Source organism: Arachis hypogaea, chromosome 17, assembly GCF_003086295.3.
Source record: "Arachis hypogaea cultivar Tifrunner chromosome 17, arahy.Tifrunner.gnm2.J5K5, whole genome shotgun sequence".
Lineage (NCBI taxonomy): Eukaryota > Viridiplantae > Streptophyta > Magnoliopsida > Fabales > Fabaceae > Arachis > Arachis hypogaea.
The window spans coordinates 3,456,273-3,478,511 of record NC_092052.1 but is presented as its reverse complement, the minus strand read 5'-3'; the positions used below and the strand labels follow the sequence as shown (position 1 = coordinate 3,478,511).

Genomic DNA, 22,239 nt, shown 5'->3' with positions numbered 1-22,239 from the left:
AAATACAAATAAAAAATAGTCAAATTATAATATAATTTTTTTATTATTTTTTTATTTTTAACTTCAATAAAATTGTTCAAAATAATATTTGTCAATAGAATCATCTTTATTTTAAAAAATAAGTCACATAATTTGAGCATATATACGAAATTGTAAAATAAAATAAATAAAGTTAATAACTAAAAGAAGAATAAAAACAAAAAATGAAAAAAAAAGTGTTTAAAAATTTTATAATTATTAATTTTATAATAGTAATCACTCTTTTATTTAATAAAAAAAAGAAAAAAAAAATATTCGACCCGGCGGACCGCCCCGCCCCGCCCCGCCACAACCCGCCAATTTGGCGGTGCGAGTTTGGTGGGTTTTTGTAATTTGGCGGGCTCTAAATCCTAGTCCGACCCGCCTTTTTAGTGGGTTTAGCGGATCGACCCAACGGGCTCGACCCGTTTTGCCACCCCTACGTGCAATCGTGACATTAATTTGTTAAATTACTTGCTCCCCAAGCTGAAGCAGAACTAAATTAATTTAATTAAAACAACAAATTAAAAGAAAAGGGATAAGATTATAAGAATGAGTAAACACTAAAGAGTAAAGAGTAACCCAAGGCAACGGTTGAATATGATTCTCCCAAGTTGGTAGGGGCAGTATCGTCACATTTGTTCTTAAAAAGTTAAAATTGCTTGCTCCCCAAGCTGAAGAACAACTATATATACTTCCCTTCATTTCATGCCCATTTCCCACACCAATATCCATCTTTTTTCTTCTATCTTCCATCAAATCCATCTTCGCATTTCTTGTTTATGGCCATGGCCACTCTCCTGGGCCCACCTGAACTCTCAAATTACAACCCCGAAGCCCAACCACAACCAACCCCCGTTGCCGCCGCCACCACCACCGCAGTCTCAGAACCATTCATTGACCAAATGGTCTCGAGATTTAACAATCCCAAACCCCCAATGGGGTTGACAGAGAACCAGTCCGCAACATTCTTGTCAACCGGCAACCCATGCCTTGACTTCTTCTTCCACGTCGTTCCCGACACTCCCTCCGACTCCCTCCGAGAGAGGCTCGACGTGGCATGGGCCCACAACCCCCTCACCACACTCAAACTCGTCTGTAACCTCCGAGGCGTCCGCGGAACCGGCAAGTCCGATCGCGAAGGCTTCTACACTGCTGCCATGTGGCTCTTCTCTAACCACCCCAAGACACTCGCAGCCAACGTCCCTTCCTTTGCCGAATTCGGTTACTTCAAGGACCTTCCGGAAGTTCTCTACAGGATTCTAGAAGGTTCCGATGTGCGAAAGGATCAGAAGGCGCAGTGGCTCAGCGTAAAAGGCTCCAGAAAGAGGAACAGGTTGATGAAGATGAGGGAAACAAGGTGGGGACGGGGAAGAGGAAGGGGAGCGTTCCAGCTGAGCAGGGGAAGGGGAACCGAAAGGAATTTGAGGAATGCCAGAAACAAGGAGCAGAGCATGAAGAAGAAGACGTTTGGTGATTTCTTAGTAGGATTGAAGCCCTTTGAGAATTCTCCGAACGAGATGATGAAGAAGGAGAAAGAAACTGCACGTTCTCTCAGGGAACAAAAGAAGGTTTCCATGGCCAAGAAGCTCCTTAACCTTTACAACGACGATGCAAATTTTCAGCTCCTCCACGATAGCATCTCCGATCATTTTGCCAACTGTTTGAAGAACGATCTGGAGTTGTTAAATTCCGGCAAATCAACGGCTATCAGTCTGGCTGCGAAGTGGTGTCCCTCTCTTGACTCTTCCTTTGACCGATCCACGCTTCTATGTGAATCCATTGCGAGGAGGATGTTCCCTCGCACCGAGTATGAAGGAATCGAGGAGGCGCATTATGCTTACAGGATCCGTGATCGGTTACGAAAGGAGGTTCTTGTTCCTCTTCGGAAGATTCTAGAACTTCCAGAGGTTTACATGAGTGAGAAACGCTGGGATTCGATCCCATACAACAGAGTGGCCTCTGTGGCTATGAAGCTCTATAAGGAGAAATTCATGAAGCATGATAAAGAGAGGTTCATGAAGTACCTTGTGGACGTGAAGTCAGGGAAGACTACAATAGCCGCCGGCGCATTGCTTCCTCATGAGATCATACAGTCATTGAGGTATCGATGTCGACGTCGATATCGATATGGAGATGAAGATGAAGATGAAGAGGAAGATGGTGATGAGGTGGCAGAGCTTCAGTGGAACAGAATGGTGAGTGACATGCTTAAGGAGGGTAAGATGAAGAACTGTTTGGCTGTGTGTGATGTTTCTGGAAGCATGAGTGGGGTTCCCATGGATGTTTGTGTTGCATTGGGGTTGTTGGTGTCTGAATTGAATGAGGAACCATGGAAGGGAAAGGTTATCACATTCAGTGCAAATCCTAAGCTTCATTTGATTAAAGGCAATAGTCTCTCTTCCAAGATCAACTTTATTAGGGAGATGGAGTGGGGGATGAACACGAATTTCCAAAGAGTGTTTGATCGAATTTTGGAGGTGGCTGTGGATGGAAAATTGAAAGAAGATCAGATGATTAAGCGGGTGTTTGTGTTCAGTGACATGGAGTTCGATCAAGCATCCGCGAAGCCTTGGGAGACCGATTACCAAGCAATTACAAGGAAGTATAGTGAGAAAGGTTATGGCTCTGCTGTTCCTCAGATTGTGTTCTGGAATCTAAGGAACTCGAGGGCCACTCCGGTGGCGGCCACCCAGCAAGGAGTGGCCCTCGTGAGTGGATTCTCTAAGAATCTGATGAAGTTGTTCATGGACAATGACGGTGAACTCACCCCCGAAAGTTCAATGGAAGCTGCAATTTCCGGCCCCAAATATCAGAAATTAGTCGTGCTAGATTAACCATTTTTTTTTTTTTTATTACCTTCGAGTTTTCTTAATCTGTGTAAATAAGCAGTTATTCAGTAATAAATATTTGGATTAATTATGCCTATCAATCACTATTTTGCATTTTAATTTTTAATTATGCCTATCAAGAGGCTTTACCTATGCATATTGTTTTGATAGAACTCCTTGATGAAGAGGAATTTGGGGAGGCTGCAGAATCCAGAACCTTCGATGAAGATTCAACAAATCCAGCAAAGGAACTCGGCCTTTTGGGTAGTGAACTGAAACTTATAAAATTGAATTTATTAATGATTATAGTAGTTTTCTGATGAGCAAATTGTTGGTAGGAGGAAAACCCGGAGACAAGTATGTTCTTGATCCATTTACCAGTATTGTTGCATTAGACAAGTTTTTGCTATATTGTATTCATATTTATTATGAACTAAATTTTGTAAATTGGTAATATAAACAATAAATATTTTCTTGTGAGATTTTTTCCACTTTTTGCCTTCTGGTTTTCATAACAGAATCTTCTTTGCTTTGATGCTATTGACATGTGGTTTTCTTGGCAGGTTACCTTTGTTTAAATGGCTGAAATTTTCATCTCCATAGCTGCCAAGATCTCGGAATATGCGGTGGATTTAGCGATACGTCAAGGACAGTATCTGTTTCGTGCTGGAAGATTCATTAAGAATCTTGAAAAAGAAAAGCAGAAGCTGATTTCAACTCTAGGTAGTGTGCAGAAAAGAGTTGAAGCAACTGATAAAACAGAACAAGTCAAAGATTCTGTTCTGAAGTGGATCAATGAAGCCGAAAAGCTTGTAGAAGAGGTGGAGAATCTGGAAACAGAAATAGAGACCAATGGAGGTTGTTTCAAGGGACAATGTTCTATTGGGAAGAGATATAATCTGTGCAAGAAAATACAACAGAAAATAGAGTCTAATAAATCTGAACAAAAATGGTCAATTTGATACTATTTCCTTCCCTGCTCCAATTCCAGGCAGTGAGTATTTATATCCTGGAAACATTGTTTACTTCAAATCCACAAAAAAAGCTCCGGATCAAATTTTGGAGGCGTTGCAAGATGATAGTATCAATTTGATTGGACTCTATGGAATGGGAGGTTCTGGTAAGACAATACTGGTGAAAGTAGTTGGTAACAAGGCCAAGACTATGAATCTTTTCGACCGAGTTGTGCTTGCCACTGTGTCACAAACTCCGGATATCAAAGTGATTCAGAAGGAAATTGCTGAATTGATGGGGCTGAAATTTTCTGAAGAAAATAAAGCATCAAGAGCAATAAGAATATCTTTGGGTCTGCAAAGTAAACAGAGAATTCTTGTGATCTTGGATGATGTTTGGGCTAAGCTCAAGCTTGAAGATATTGGAATTCCTTGTGAAGAGGGTAACCAATGCAGCTGCAAGGTCCTTTTGACTACGCGTCTGCGTGGAGTTTGCACCTTGATGAACTGTCAAAGAGAGATTCCTTTACATCTCTTGTCAGAAGAGGAAGCTTGGATATTTTTCAAAGAGTATTCAGGAATAGGTGACAATTCGCCATCCGAGGTATTAAAGGTGGCCTCAAATGTTGCTATGGAATGTAAAGGGTTACCAATCGCAATTGAAGCAGTGGGATCTTCCATGAAAAAGAAGCCTATTGAGGTCTAGAAGGCAGCATTATACAGTCTGAAACATTCAAAGCCAATGGATGTTGAAGATGGAGTGAGAGATGCCTTCTCCTGCATTGAATTAAGCTACAATCATTTGAGAAGCAAAAGAGATGAGTTAATGTTCTTGATGTGGAGTATGTTTCCCGAAGATCATGAGTTCTTTGTTGAAGATTTGATCAGATATGGAGTGGGATTAGGCATATGTGGCGAAGTTGAATCAATTGACACAGCAAGGAATCAGTTGAGAGCTAGTATTAACAAACTTATAAACTCTTGTCTGCTGATGCACTCTGACAAAAACAAAGAACACTTTTCTAATGTGAATAGAGCAGATCATGTGAAGATGCATGACATGGTTCGCGACACTGCTTTGTGGATAGCATCTAGATCAGAGAACAAAAAGATTCTGGTAAATCTTGTTAATGATCTAAACACCTTGGTTGAAAATGGAGACATCAATGATTATTTTGCAGTATCATCATGGAACAAGAAAATGAACCGGATTGCTGCTCAAGTCACTGCTACAAAGCTTGAGTTTCTATTGCTGAGTTCTAGAATGTCCTTGGATATAGCAAGTGCATCTTTCGAAGGGCTTAAAGAGATCAAGGTTATGGCAATTATCAGTGAAGGTTATAGGACTTTGTTATCATTGCCACATTCAACTCAATCCTTGACTAACCTGCAAACTCTATGCTTGAGAGGATGGGATTTAGATGATATATCTTTCATATTGAACCTTACAAAGCTTGAGGTTCTTGATTTGCGAGCTTGTCGCTTCAAACAAATTCCGAAGGAAATTGAGAGATTGAATAAATTGAAGTTGCTGGATTTGCAAGGTTGTGCAGTTCTAGAAAACTATAATTCTGAAGCAATAGGAAATTGTGAACAGCTTGAAGAGTTATATGTTTCTGGACCTTCCTTCCAGAAGGATGATAAATGCATGTTTCCTTGTCAAACTTTTCTTGATGATGTTATATCTTCGAATTTACAGAGACATGTATTAGAGCTTGGACCCTTACAAACTTATGGCCATGGCATCAATGAGAATTCTAGTGTGAGAGCTCTAAGCTTGAAAGAGTTTGATATATCCAAATTTGGTGCATCTAAGATGAATCTTCTGCAAAGAGCAGAGGAAATTTCCTTGAACCGCCTTCGCGGAGGATGTAAGAATGTTGCTCCAGAGTTGGTTAAAGCAGCCGGAAGCATGAATGATTTGACTAAGCTCAGGCTTCGCTCTTGTTCGGAGATAGAATGCATCATAGATACATCTTCTTCTGGCAGTTATTTTCAGTAAATCAAAGAATGCCGACTCTGATCTTTCAAAAGATCGTGATTCAAAGGATAAGGAAGCTTTACTTAGATAGGGCTTTGATGCTCTTTATTCCTTCTCAAAAGAAAATGCCATTTAACAAAGACGGACTGGACTCTCCCGTACTGAAGGCAACGCAAAGTTGCCAATGCTTCTAGTGCGAATCTTGCTTTCGAAAGGATCAGAGCCTAGTGTACTCTCTGTTCTTTCTAGTCTGGGTCTGCTTTGCCAATGCACTGATAGCTATGATTCTTCGATCTCAAAAGTGAAAAGATAAGGATTGGATGCTGTTCAAAGATCTCCCCGCGGTGAAGGTAGACACGCTTGTTCAACGCTATTGTCTTACCGGAGTCAGGCTTCAAAGCTTGGCAAGTGACTGGGTGGTTCAATAGTGAAGAGCATAGCTTTTCTCCGGATGGTCTTGGTAAGCTGCTCTCTAATGAGCAGAAAATCGCAACTACCAGGACCCTCCTCCCCAGATACTGTCCTCGTGTGCTAACCACTCCCGATCGCCAAATCAATCAAGCGGCTCGCGGCGGTCTGGTTAAAGATCACTTGAGTGGCTTTTCGCCTTTGAATGCAGAGAAGGAACTCTTCCCCTTTCAATCGAAGGTGCTGGCTACTCAAGAAATTGCATATCATATAAAAAGCCCTTGCTCGGGCACAGCCAGACTTTGACTTTGATTCCTTAGCAAAAGAACAATCCGAAGCCGATGGATGGTCGAGCTTCCGCCCTGCTTCTCTTCGCCTCAGTCTTAGGAAGAGTAGGATGCCTTAATGCCAGGTTTAGTCAAGTTAGAGCTGGAGGAAATGGAAAACTTGAAAGAACTTTGCCATGGTTCACCTATGCATGCTCTTGGCTTCTTTGAGAAATTAGAACAACTCTACATAAGGAAGTGTGAGCAGTTGCGCAACGTTTTCCCTGCGAACTGCGAATTGCGCAGTCTTAAAATCCTTAAAATTGATGGCAGAGGACTTTATCAGACTACTGTTGCCATCAGCTGCGCAGCGGTTGCACTATTCTCTATGTCTGCTGCCAAAAGTCTAGAACAGTTAGAAGAGCTATATATAGCAGATTGCAAGGATTTAAGGCGCATAATTTCAAATGAAGATAATGGTAATGAGGACATATCTCAAGCTCTTAACAACTCACAATCAATGCTCCCAAATTTGAAGAAACTCTGCATTCATTATTGTCCAAAGTTAGAATTTGGGCTCCCAAGCTTTTGTGTTGGCCTTGAGAAATTGCAAGAGATAGATATTTTTAAGGCTTCAGAGCTGAAATACATCTTTGGCAATGAATATCAAAATGAGATCCAAACCAAGCTTCCCAATTTGAAATCACTCAAACTCCAGAACCTCGCGAATCTCATTCAGATATGCAGGGGAAACAGTCAGCCTTGGTGGCCATGTTTGAGGGAGCTAAGATGTGTTAACTGTCCAAAATTGAGCACATCTTGTGTCAATGTTATGGTTAGGTCAACAATGAGACAGCAGCATCTGCATAAGGTACATTCCAGCCCTTGATGATAAATTCGCTATTTTTTCCTGAAAACTTTTGGTACAGTATACATACTTGATCACAAATTTGGTAAGACCTTTTTGAAAAGAAAAAGACAATTAGTTACAAATACTAAATTAAGATGTCTTATATAACACTACTAATGCAGGGAGTTTCCCTTGAGGAGGATCAGGGAAAACATTTGGCCGCAAAATTAGAGCAAGTCGAATTTCGAGGCTTCTCCGAATTGAGGTTCATATGGTCTGATCCTACTAACAGACAGATTTTGAGTCTTTAACATCTTCAATATTACCATTTGAAAAATTAGTGAAAAGTAAGTTCTATGGTGTGATGAAATTGGTATTTAAGAAGTTGATTAAACTGTAATTAATTTAAGTGACAGAGGATTGTTTACAGTTGGTGTAAAAGAAAAACTCAATTGTAGAAGATAAATTTTACAAATGAAATGGTGATGAGAAAATAAATGAAAATCCATTCCAGTATTGTTGCATTAGACAAGTTTTTGCTATATTGTATTCATATTTATTATTAACTAAGTTTTGTAAATTGGTAATGTTAGGAAGTTAAAAAATAAACAAGGAATATATATGGAAATATATAATACGCTATTCTTTACAACATACGAGAACATGAACATACGGTATGCTTCATTTTATACATATCATACTAATTTATTGTCTCCTTAGCAGTGTTTCCATAATCTATATATTTTACCACCATGTATCATTCTTGAAGCTTTGGCAGGAAAAGCATGGAAGATCTTTGATTAATTTTCGAAGGCCTTATCATTTTGCCATGCATCGTCCTAACACTTCCACTACTACTCTTTGTTTCTACAATAATTTTTATTATCATCTCCGTCAGAAGAATCAAACTCAAATATGTGAGAGAAGATAATAAAATTTAATTTTGATCCATTGTACGTATAAATTAATTTTATACATACATTTAATTATATATTATTATGTTGGCAAAATATAATTATTATTTATATTAACTACGTGAATCATCGATTAAAAGAATAGATTTAATTAAATGATGATTCTGTAAAATGTTTTATATTATTAATACATTAAAATTAAGGCTCAATTTTATGGATATGGAAGATTTGGGTGTGCTATTTCTAGATATGGAGTTATTGCGTATAAGACAAAAATGTGGAACAACTTTTTCTGGGCCAAAGGTAGAACAATTCGGACCATGCGAGTTCTTTGGCCATGAAAATTTGCTTCACAAATCGCATGGTCCGATTTACAGCTCGTGGAATTTGAAATCTGAAACACGCAACTCGGACCCTCCGTTTTGCTTGTTCTGGAAAATTTTTTTGAACTTTACGGGGATCAAATCGGACGGTACGATTTGGTTTCTTTATAATTTTTTTGAATCAGGTTAACCTAATCGAAGGGTCCGATTTTGTTTTATGGACATATATAAAAATGTGTTTTGTGTCTCTTTGGTATTTTCACTCTGCTTCCACCATGCAAAGCTTGAAAAAATGGAGAAATGAAGAAGAAAATGGGTGAAAGTGAAGTTAAGAGTGAATGGTGAAAGTGTGAAACTCCCATGGTGAGTGTGAGGCTATGTTGGGTGCAACACCACCGTTCGCGGAGAAGTCTCTGTGTGACACGTGTCCTCTTGGTCACAACACGGACCGTGTGTTTTGCAAAACACAACTCGGACCGTCCGTTTTGAGGAACACAACTCGCAGGGTCCGAGTTCTTGTTCCTCTGATCCCACAACGAGGTGAAGCACCTCTCCTCCTCATATGCGAGTCCAACACTTTCTTTGCTTCCATATTCAAATTAAAAAGTGTAAAATGAAACTCTAAAAAATATTATGACAGTTTTAAAATTGTTTGATATTCGATAGGTCAATATAAATATAAATAAGTATTTAAAATAACTTAGTCAAAACAATTAAAACATAAAAATTTAATTGAAATGATAAACTTTTAATGGTAAACCTTTTTCAAATGATAGATATATAATTATTTATGTGCTTTAATCTATCTAATTAGTTAATTTTTAATTTCAACAGAAATTACATAGGTCAACTAGTTTGTGTTGAAATGAAACAAAAAATACAACACAAAGCTGATTTTTGTTATGCTATTGCTAGGTGTTTCAAAAAGGAAAATTGTGTCATATATAAGATAATAATAATACTAATGTATATATCATATCAAATAATTTTTATATGTAGTACTTGATATTCCGGCGATTAGTTTTCTGAAACTATTTCATGATTTATTACAACTATTGAAATTAAAAATTTTTTAAAGTTAATTAAAAAAATAATTAATATGCTCCTATGTCTAACTACTACTATTATTATTATTATTATTATTATTATTATTATTATTATTATTATTATTATTATTATTATTATTATTATTATTCAACAGGCTAAGTGAATAAAAGGGTTGTGGGAGAGACAATAATTAATAACTTCCATGAATACGGTAAATTGGTAATATATATTTTATACAAAATTAACCATTTGTACAAAATATATATTAACTATGTAAACAATATATATATATATATATATATATATATATATATATATATATATATCATAGTTACTGATTAATTTTTTTTATATATACTTAACATTTTTATAAATATATATTACATACAAGGTTAATTATTTAATAGTGTGAATCAATATACAAGCCTTACACTTGGTAAATGTTTAAAGTTTTAATTAATATTTTGCATTGTTAATAAAAATAATTAAAAAGAATTACTATATCACAATAAATAAAATTTCACTTCAAAAAATCAAAGATATTATCCGTAAAAATTCATATTGACCATATATTAATAAAAATAAAAAAACACTTACAAAGATTAGAATTTAAACTCTAATTTTTTTAATCAAATATAATTATGCAAATTTAACAAATAAAAAAAAGATATCTACGTACATAATAAGGACCCATATAAGATAAACTATAATTCTAAAATCCTAATTAATAGGATAACAATTCCCAAATTAAATTTTTAAAGAAAATTTTTAATAAAGCAATAAATAAAATACAATAAATATTGATTTTCATTTTAAACTTTAACATAACTCATAGACTTATTTCAAATACCTTAACATTCACAAGAATGTATAATAACCATGTTCTTCCTTCATATAAACTTGTAGCAACGATGGAATGTCGAAGTATTTGTTGTATATACTACAATTACTTGGATTATAAATAATTAGATTGTGAGACTTGCTCTTATGGCTGCCCAAATTTTTTGAAGTTGAAAACTTTTTTATCACATTGATCACACTTGTATTTCTTTTTTTGATCAGACATGATGAACAATATTCAATATTCAAGTAAGAAAAATATGTAGAATAAAATAGTAAAACAAATAATAAGAATGTATTGAACAACTATTATGGTATAGTAGATATATATAGAAAAACTTTATATGCTTTAAAACAAATATTATATTTAGTTTTTAAGTATTTGATTCAATTTCTTTATTTAAAGATATTCTTAAAAAATATACATACATTCATAAAATAATGAGGATGTGATATAAATAAATGTAATCTTATGCAAATTTTGTAATATCAAAATTAAGAGATATTACACAAGAATCATTAGTTATGATGATGATATATAATTGATTAAGGGAGAAAAAAAATAGCAATAAAAATAAATATTAAAAAGATATGAAATGTTAAATTATCAAATAAATTAAATAAATCATATTAAATGCTAATAATGAGAGTAGACAATTAAAATAATAATAACATCATAAAAACATATTCATATCTAAGATATAATAATATATTTTTTATTTGAAATGCATATCAAATGATATATTTAAAGAAAATTTAACATGGTTATGTGTATTTTAGGATAACATTTATTCATATATATATTTAGAATGTAGATTGAAATTTTTTTAATAAAAATTTTATAAGGATAATATATCTACTAGAATATGAAGAGAAAAAAATTACATGTATTTTTAATCCTTATAAATAATATTCTTTTCGTTTGGATTTGTCTACTATTTGCACTTTTACGTTTGACTCAATTTTTTATAGAGTTGTATTTTTTTTTTCCCTAAAGATTTAGGATTTAATTCAAAAATAAAAAAAGCAATGTTTTTTCTTTTATTATAATGCAGAAATTCTTTTAGAATTATTAGGCCATGACCCATGACTAAGTCCAAACTCGAAACCTAATAGTATTAGGTTAATAATAAATTAATCCAAAAAATAATTTATCACAAAAATTTTGATGAAATATAACAGATAATAACTTGAGATGAATGTAAGAGTTCGAGTTATTACAAGCATAGTAGCTAAAATTTCGATTTAACTCTTAAAATTTTTTGATATTACGATTTTAAATAAGTCCATCGATTTTATAAAATTTATACTAGGTCTGACGATTTTACAATTTAAATCTTGTTAAGATTTTACGTTTTACGTACTTAATTTACTTTTTCAATTTCACGTAAAATCTCGATTTTCTCTGCTTTTTACGAGTCTAACAAATTCAAGTCAATTTGACCCAATACATATTTATCGGTTTTGATTTTTTTTTTTTCACGTACCGTTAACATGAACAAATAACGATAATAATAATAATGTGCTGTAAATAGAGGACTAGATCCTCTTATGTTTTTTCTCATTTAAAAGAGTAAGATGTAATATTTTACTATATATTTTATAAATAAAATTAAAAAAATTAAAAAATTAAAAATTATATTTTATATTTTTAATTAAAAAATTAAAATGATTCATTTTTCTATTAATAATATTTAGTCAATCAAACTAAAAAATACTCTAGACAGTACAAAAAAATAACTTTGTTCTAAGTAAAATGACAATTGGATGTTAATTTTTTACGGTTAAAATATGTATAAAATTAATTAAACTCATCATTAATTATAAAGTAAAAATTATTGTTGTTTATATTCGACTAAAAATATCTATTATATATTATTAATTATAGATTTAATTATTTTATTTGTCTCTATAATTTTATAAAATTTTTAGTTAAGTCTTTGTATTTTTTTTCCTTTTAATTGAGTTCTTGCACAATTTTTTTTAATGGGTCTCTATATATTTTTTTCCCTTTTAATTAGGTCTCTATACCAATTCTTTTTAATTGAGTCTCTATACAATTAAACCGATTACTGTCAAGAGGGATCTAATTGAAAAAAAAAATTAGTGCAGGACCCAAATACCCAATTAAAAAGAAAAAAAAAGTATAAAGAGCTAATTGAAAATTTTGCAAAATTATTGGGATCAACAGAGTAATTAAACCTTAATTTTATAACCAAAATGTATCACATGTCATTTTTTATTGTAATTCAAATCAAATATTTTCATCCAAAATTAAAGAATTCTATCATCTTTTCTACTAATTTTACAATCCAAATATACCACATATCACTCTCTCATTGCAATTAAAATCAAATCTTTCCCTCCATAATTAAAGAATTTTTTCCTTCTCCCTCTTCCTTTATCTATCCCTCTCATTCTTTCAATCACTCTATTTTTTTTATATATCATTATCAATGACTAATTACAAATTTGACAATCAAAATGTGTAATATGACATTCTTTAATTGTATTAAAATTAAAATTAAAATATTAAAATTGTAATTGAAATATAGCTATGTATTATATTATCTATTTTAATAACAAAATGTGTCATATGATACTCTTATTAAACTTGAGCGAAAATATTTTTCTCCAAAATTAATAAATTTTCTAATCTACTTTTCTCCTTTTTTTTATTTCTCTCTACTCTTGTCACTCTATATATAATTTATTATATATTTATATATTATTGTCTAATTTAATAACCAAACGTGTCATATGACATTCTCTCGTTAAAATTGAGAGAAAATATCTATCTATCTACTTAATATACTAAAACTGGGTTTTCCCCCAACTAATGAAGGTGAAATGTCGATCTCTCGTGACTCCGTTTTTCCTCCAAAATGAACTTTCCTATTCTCTATTCTAAATTATTTTATAAAAAATATTTTTATTATAATTAATATTTAATGAATAATACATAATTATACTAATTTAGGAACATATCTTTATTATAATTATATCAAATCAATATTTAATACATTATTAAACTACTTATCATTAAAAATACTTTTAATCATTTTAATAATAATAATAATAATAATAATAATAATAATAATAATAATAATAATAACGCACATTAATTTTATGATATTAATAACGCACATTAATTTTAAATATTTTTAGTCTTTTTAATTATATTAATTTTAAAAATATTAATATAATTCTAATTCTTATTCATTATCCAATAATAATAATAATAATAATAATAATAATAATAATAATAATGATAATAATAATAATAACTTGAAAAACTCATATATAAACTATTTCAATTACACGTGTATTATTATTAAAATTCTATATGTTCCTAAATATAAGTCTTTTTCAAGGCTATTAGTGTAGAATTGTTTAGGTTTGTTTAGGAAGATATAATAGAATTTATATTTCTAAATTTCAAGACATATATTTTTATTTCAATCTGTGTATATCAAGTATAATATTTTTATTCATTGTCCGGAATTTCCCTGATTATGATAGAAGATAATGATTCTAATCATATCATGACAAAATTATATAATTTTAACAAAATTAATATATAATGTGTAATTACTGTATATAATAAAAAATTACCTTAATAATAAATAATTTACATATTTATTTTTGTTTTACCAAAGTCTATATATAGTGTTTTTCTGTGGTATATGAATCTACATTTGAGAGTCAACTCATAATTTTATGTTTATTAGTTTTCTTTTACTACTTCATATAATAATAATGTATTCTTTGTTTTTCATCGAAGTTGATCCTTTTAAGGTACAATTTATAATTTTTTATAGTATTTTTCATATACTCATTCTATTATATTATTTTTATTTCTTTTATCTTTATTTATACCTTTCTTTTTTTATTTTTTTAAAAATTTTGTTTATTTTAATTACTTATTATTAGGTGCATATTTTTTTTTTTTTTTAGTTTCTGATTAACAAAAAAGATGTATTATCTTTACGTTGTTTTTAAATAATCTTACTATAATTTTGTTTTATAATATTCTATTTTGTCATGTGTATTTCAATTTATATATATATATATATATATATATATATATAGTTTTTTTTTGTTATTCACAATTAATATATACATTGTTCGTGTATGTGGTTTATATATGTGTTAATGTTATTATTGATTCTCCTATTATTATTATTATTATTATTATTATTATTATTATTATTATTATTATTATTATTATTATTATTATTATTGCGTGTCCCTTTGTTGTTCTTTATTTTAGTTATATTCATTGATTTCTCAGATACTCTTTTTATTTGAAATATCGTGACAATATTTAGAGTGTATGTTGTGACCTATGTGATATTCGTTAATTTATTGTACCTTTTTAGATGGTTTATGTTATAATGTGTTTAAAGAGTTGACTTAAAATTATAATATGATTTATAGTATGCTAAAATATTAGGACATTATCATATAGATATTTTTTTATTTGGCCATTAGATTCAACTATATAGGATCTTGAAAATTATGCAATAATGTGATTAGTTGTTTTTTCATATAATTATTGTATTAATCATTTTTATTAGTGATGAGACTATTTTTTTATTAATATTTATAAATATGCTATTATTTATATAATTGATTGAATCATCTTATTCGTTTACATTTAATTCTATTGAATTAATTATTCAAGGTGCCATCATTATTTCTATTTTTAAAGAATTCTTTATTATTTAACAAATCTAATAACAATTAAAAAAGACAAAACAAAAAAAATTTTAATGGAAAAATAGGCAAAAAGAATAAATTTATTTCATAACTGTTTCAGGATATATATATATATATATTGTAAGGTATGAAAAATTATTAAATTTTAACAATAATTATTAAGGATAAATGATTATTATAATTTAAAATAATGTCAATTTAAATGATATACAAATAAACAATGCTAAACATAACAACTTAAAAAGGTTATTTTTGAAAGAATATAGTTTATGATATTTAATTTTTTATTTTTTATTAAAAAAAATCATAATTACTTAATGATATTTATTTTTTAAATTCAATATGCATGCGGTTTTTTTTTTGGGACAAAATTTTACTCATGATGGTAATTTTTCTAATGGTGTAAATGCGGATAATTATATTTTTACATTTTGATATAATTGATATATTATTAATAATGAATAGTAATTAACTCCTCATATTTTTAATCAAAGCATTTTGATGATAGTTTCTATTTATAGATATTAATGAATGATTGTTTCTTTAAAAATAAAATGCATTATGATTTTAGGTTATTTCATAATTAACAATAATACTTGATTATTTCTTTAAAAATAAATTGCATTATGATTTTAGGTTATTTCACAATAATAATTAATGTTCATAACATTGAATTACTCTAAATGTTTTTATTTTCTATCGTTAGTAGTTAATCCTAAATTAAAAAGATTATGTTAAATTTTTGAATAGTCTAAGTATAACCGGAGTTAATTTAGTTTATTTGTTTATTAATATAATTGATTGAAAGCATAAATGATAAATAAGACAAGCAAATAATTAGAAAAATAGAATGTTAATAATTACTTAAAATAGATAACAAAATAAGTTATAGGGTATTACTTTATTTAAATTATTAATAATTAAAAGAATAAAAGGTCAGTAATTATTTTTAAAATAGACATTAAATTTAGTTTTATGGTACTAATTTATTTGAGTTGTTAATAAAATTTTATAATTTTTAGATTTATATGTACTCAATTTATCTATTTTATTTTATTCTACTTTAACAAAAAATTGTGACGTGTATTTTTAATTATTTATTTAGATAGTATAGCAAAATGAGTTATATCAATTATAATTAATTAACGATAATTGATATCAATTAATTGATTGTATTAATTTATAATATGAATAACATATAATAAATGTTATGAAATTAATTATAATAAATTAATAATTAATAAATAAAAAAAACTAAAAGGGACTTTTTTATTTTTTTTAATGGCTATACATTTTGATAATTTTACTTTTTTTTATCTCTTCCTTTCACATTTATTTCTTTTAATTTATTGAACTAAATCAATTATACTAATTATTTGTATTAACTAATTAAGTACTTTTTAATGGATTATTATAACTGTGCTTTTAGACCATAGGTTAAAAATATTATAAAAAATATTTTATAAATATTGTTAAAAAATAAATATTTTTAAAATGTGTCCTTAAGACACAAATTAACTAAATTATTTTTCAATTTAATGTGTTTGATTCATTCAATTGTATTAATTATAACTAATCAATTATGTAACTTGATTTGATTAGAATAAATATTTTATCATTTAATATTTTATTTGATTCATTAAATTACATTAATCATAACTTCAAATATTTAATTTAATTAGAGTAAATATCAAATTATTTTAAATTTTGTGTAATTCATTAAACCAAATTAATTATAACTAATTTATTATTTAATTTGATCGAGATAAATATTAAATTATTTAATAAATAATATATAAAGCAATGAAATAAATGAATTCAATTAATTCATTTATTATCTTATTATTTTATATATTCCTTTTCTTCCTTTTTATTTTGTACTTCAGATAAAGTATTTGTAATTTTTATTTTGGTTTGTTTATCTTAATTTTGCTAATATATTTCTATGATTTTATTTTATATTAATTCTTTTTTTATTTATTTTGATTAATAATTCTTAAGGTATTATTATTTTATTTAAAGATAATTTAAATTTTTGTAATATTTTTATAAAAGTTGATTAATATGTTCTTTTTTAAAATATTGTTTTTGAACTTTTTTTAATAAGATCGTATCTTAATTTTTCTCTTTCAGCCTTTGTATTAATTAATTATATTAATCTTAAATTGAAATATATTTTTTATCTACTCCTCGCATTATTTTTTCTATTTTCTTTTACTTTTCTTAATTGCTCTTTCTACTTTATTTTTAATTGTTTATTTTACTTTTACTTCTCATATATAGATTTATTATAATTCATTAAGGTTCTTTTTTAATTTAAGTGATTTTTTAGGTTATATTTTACCATTGATGCTTTTATTTTGTTTAGTATATTTTTTTTAGTCTGTGTTTAATATAATAATCTGTAAATATCTATTCTATTATATAAAAATTAAATTTCTGCACTTAATGATAAAACTGTCGTGGCATGTTTCTGATTGTATTTTTTTATTTATTTCTTTTAACTCATTAAATTTAATTTATTATAATAAATTAATTATATCAACTAATTAATTTGATTAATTATTTAAATATCATACAATTTATTATAATTTCTATCAATCAATTAATTGTAATTCAAATTGAATGATTATTTTGTTACGAAATTATTATTTTCTAATCTATTTATGGACAATATATATATTAATTATAATCACAAATTAAGCTATTTTACATTAAATCACTTATATAATGGTCATCTCATTTATTATCATAAATGCTAAATTAAATAAGTCATTATTACTTTTGATTTAGAATTAAATGAGAATAAAATGAGAGATACTATTTTATTTGGCCTTTTGGGTTTAATGGGTGTCACACTCAAATATAAATAGTGACTTCCGAATTTTGGTCTCCAACACATCAAAGCCACATTCGTAACTCTTTTTCCATAAAAGGAATTGCAATTCAACTTTATCAGGGATACAGAAGGTTTTTAAAGAACAAATGAATGGTCTGAATTTACACGAATTCTAAATATTTGAATTGAACTTACGATGTTGTTTCAGTTGGTTGTCGTTACGATAATGACTCTAATCTATACGTATACAAGGACTAGAATAGATTAAATATTATTTAAGTAATTTATTTCTGATATTGGTATTTGATTAAATTAGTTTTAGAGAAATTTAAATTGTTGACTCAATTTATATATTACGACTATTCTTTTTTAATATATTATTTTTACATTTTTTAATATAAATTTTTTTTTTCTGATTTTTAAGTTTTTTTTCTTGGATATATGTATTATTTTTTTTATTTTATATTTCAGATTAGTAATGTAATTATTAAGAAAAATGTATTTAAAAAAATAAAAAAAATATTAAGACATCACTATTTTAAAATAAAAAGAAAGATACGTGAAAAAAGGATAACTAAAAATTAAAACATCACTATTATAAAAAAAATCGTTAATATACGTATAAATGGGGCTGGAATTGAGGAATATATATGAATATAAAAAATAAAAAATTATTGCACGATTGTAGAATAAAAAATAATCATATATATAAAATAAAATAATTATAACAAAAAAATAATTAATATATGTGATTTAAATATTTTTAATAACCAATAACATAGAGTTTAACAAAATATAATTCATATATTTTTTTATTTATGTACATATATAGAATTATTTATGTATATGTATATATATTAAGAAAAACTACCGTAATACACATATATATAATTATTTAATAAAATTAATATATAAGGTTAGGAAAAGTAGTTCCATTTAAATTTGACAAGAACAAGACGACTTACATAGAAATGGTTCTCATGGATAATAAGGTAAGTTTATTATTTTTCATGATTCTTTCAAGTGATGCTAGGTCCATTTTTAAGTTTATTTGATAAGTAAATCCTTGCGCGAATCAAAGACAGTGCGATTTTATAGATTTATAAGTGCTAATAACCTTTATATTTAATTTGTTTTATAGTGTGATAATAGCCAATATACTTATTGGTGGATTTAACTATTACTATATTATTTATTATCACATTCCGTATATATGTCTGATTTATTGAAGAAAGTAGATTATTAAAACCGATTAATAACTATTTTAAAGTTAATCCAATTAACACTAAATTAAAAAAAAAAACAAACAATACATAACATGTTATTTTTTTATTAATCAAATTATTATAATTCAAAATAATTTTTAAAAAATAATTTAAAATTATAATTTCAATCTTATCACGTGCATGACACAGATAATTATACTTATTTTCCTCTAAAATTAATAAACTCCATTTTTAAATTCTCTCATCTGTCAGTCTCTCTCTGTTTTTTTCTATCCTTCTTACCTTATATATAATTTATAATTTATATTTTATATTAATAATTTGACAAATTAAAATATATTTACCTAATATTTTTTTATTATAATAAAAATATTTTTTTTTAAATTAACAAACTTCCTTTTTCTGTCTTCAACTACTCACCCTTTAAGATGGTAAGTATATATAGAGTAGCTATTTGGTGAAATAAATAAAAAAGGATAGCAACTACTCACCCTTAGACAATTCAGGATGTGAAGATAAGAGGGAATAAAACAAGAACAAAGGAAATATATAGGCCTCGGAGTTATTAGCCATCGATAACTCATGCAATTTATCTGTAATATCAATCCTTTATATAGCTTAATAAGTAGTATTGAACCCATGAATCTATGATTGATAGTAGGCTCATCCTTAAACGCTCCTTGCTAAGTATGGAGTACTGCACACTTTGTGAATTCGTAAATCTGAATTCTTCATTTATTATATTTTATTTGAATGGTCTGGATTTAAAAAGGTAACCTGTTAATCAGGTTAATCATTTTTGATAAGTTTTAGATTTTTTTTTGTAAGTCTCAGGTATTGGGCTGAAGTTCAAAATAAAAAAATAGTATATAAATATTAAAAACAATATGCCTGTAAAAAAAATTATTGGATTTTAGAATTAAAATAAATAATATATAAAAAAATAATATTAAATATATATTATGTATATAATATTAAAATTTAAATAAATTTTGTTTTGTGTGAAATAAAATTATAATATTAAATATAAACACAATGCTAAAAAATTTGTGTTATATATATATATATATATAACATAATGATAAAAAATTTTGTGTTATATATATATAATTTTATTTTGTAAGAAACAAAATTAAAACATTAAATATGAACAGAATGATAAAAGATTTTGTATTATACTAATTTAATTAAAAAATATATATACAACGTAAAAAACAAACAAACATATAATAATTTATTTTGTGCGAAACAAAAATTCATATAAGTTTTTATTAACAATTTTTTTATTGAAATGTGTCATTTTACTATATTTATAATATATTATTTAGGATAATTATATTATTTTAGTTAATATATATTATTTAAAAAAATATTTAAAATTTATTATTTTGTATTAAGAATATTATTAAAAATATATTATTAGTTTTTCTTAAAATAATATTTTTTTCTTTGGTTCAAATACTATGACAATAAATTTTTTTTACGTAACTGCGTCTACTCAATAAATATTATATTCATTTATTTTTATATTGTATGTAAAATAAATAATTAATATTTAAAAAAGTTAATAAAAAAAGTATTCTTTTTTTACCAACTCTTAGGTGAATATAGAGACTATGTCATTTGAACTATAACTCGTTGGCAAAGAAAGAAATACTCTTAATTATATATTAAATAAAATAATTATTTATTAGGCTCATTCTTATACAAATAAAAATTTTTCTTAGTTTTATATATGTAATATTTTATACCAATTAGCTTCAAAATTTAATTATTTTTTGAATAAATTAATAAAAATAATACAAATAATTGTTTAAATATAATTGTATTTTAATTTTTCATTCTATTACGTACACGTTGAGGATAATTTGAAATAAAAGATAATGGACTTGTTGTAACTGTCATGTATTTTGTGCTTTGATTGCGTTGTCATCTGAGAATTATGGCGCCTTCATGGAGACCGATTCTTCTACAGAATCAGTTTTACGTTTGGAGTTAGCCAACCAGCAGCGGCGACAAACAGCGTCTTCCTTTTCTATGGCAGCAATTTTTCGGGCTTTGAAGGTCCATTTATGGTAGATGTGGAATGGGGTGGATTCAAGAGCGTCAAAATATGTGGCTAGACAGAACAATAGTGGAAGCACCTGCTAGCAAACAAAACCGTGAAAATGCTTGAAGACATCACATCAACAATAACAGAATAACGGAGGAAATCGATCAAATTTTTCTGAGTACTCTTCTAGTGTAAAGATAGTCCTGTGTTAAACGAGCGAATTAGTTTTTTTTGTTAGTGTCGGTTTGTTTGTTCAGCCCATGACAAAAAAAAAAATTAATTTATCTAATTACTTTTGATAGCAAGTTAACTTTTAAAGAGTGCTGCACTCCCTACTTTACCTAGAGTGCACTAGCTTTCGCCTTGATAGTAACAAACATAATATTAATCGCTATGTACAAGGGATCATATAAAATTCGAAATTGCTTAGTCACTTAATTAGCTTGCCCAATATAAAAAGTCAAGAGTCGAGTCCAGTATATAGATTAATATTATTATTTATTTATCGAGTGACTAATTTTTATTTTTGTTAAAACGTTTGAACATTTCAATCTAAATACTTGCTTTCTTTGAAGCAACAAATTATAAAAAAAAAAAAAAACGCAGTCTTCAATTAAATGGTTTAACATATTGTCGTTTTATTGAACTGGCAATTATCACCAGATGTTCTTTGGACAAAATGTTGGATTAAACTTATTATTTTATGTAATTTGTCTATTATTGTTGGACAAAATACTTTTACCACAGATATAATTAAATTAAATTCATTTTTTACAACAAAAAATAACATTTTATCAAAGAAATATAAATTTGTATTCATGTCATCACTTGTGTTGCTTTGCCCAACATTGCATTTTGGATTATGCCGTGAGACAGTGTTACTGTTAATTTTACAGGATTAGGATTAAGAACCCATGTTAATATTATAAATTAAAAAAATTTAAAAAATAAAAATTTAAATTTTTAAT

The 22,239-nt window shown here is 27.8% G+C and overlaps 4 protein-coding genes across 4 annotated transcripts; all 4 read left to right on the top strand.

Moving 5' to 3' along the window:
• Nucleotides 1-740: 740 nt before the first annotated feature.
• LOC112765323 (uncharacterized) lies at nt 741-2,950 on the top strand. Its single transcript, XM_025811227.3, has one exon. It carries the CDS (start codon nt 801-803, stop codon nt 2,853-2,855), a length of 2,055 nt encoding a protein of 684 aa, XP_025667012.1. The 5' UTR covers nt 741-800; the 3' UTR covers nt 2,856-2,950.
• A 477-nt stretch (nt 2,951-3,427) lies between these two features.
• On the top strand, nt 3,428-4,508 carry LOC112762600 (putative disease resistance protein At4g10780). Its single transcript, XM_072223312.1, has 2 exons — nt 3,428-3,707; nt 3,841-4,508. The coding sequence occupies exons 1-2, from the start codon at nt 3,428-3,430 to the stop codon at nt 4,506-4,508; spliced, it is 948 nt and encodes a 315-aa protein (XP_072079413.1).
• Nucleotides 4,422-7,834, top strand: LOC140173181 (disease resistance protein At4g27190-like). The gene is made up of 2 exons (XM_072222179.1): nt 4,422-7,328; nt 7,490-7,834. The coding sequence occupies exon 1, from the start codon at nt 4,545-4,547 to the stop codon at nt 5,802-5,804; it is 1,260 nt and encodes a 419-aa protein (XP_072078280.1). The 5' UTR covers nt 4,422-4,544; the 3' UTR covers nt 5,805-7,328; nt 7,490-7,834.
• Nucleotides 6,597-7,618, top strand: LOC112765324 (uncharacterized). Its single transcript, XM_025811228.3, has 2 exons — nt 6,597-7,328; nt 7,490-7,618. The coding sequence occupies exons 1-2, from the start codon at nt 6,597-6,599 to the stop codon at nt 7,616-7,618; spliced, it is 861 nt and encodes a 286-aa protein (XP_025667013.1).
• Nucleotides 7,835-22,239: the final 14,405 nt, after the last annotated feature.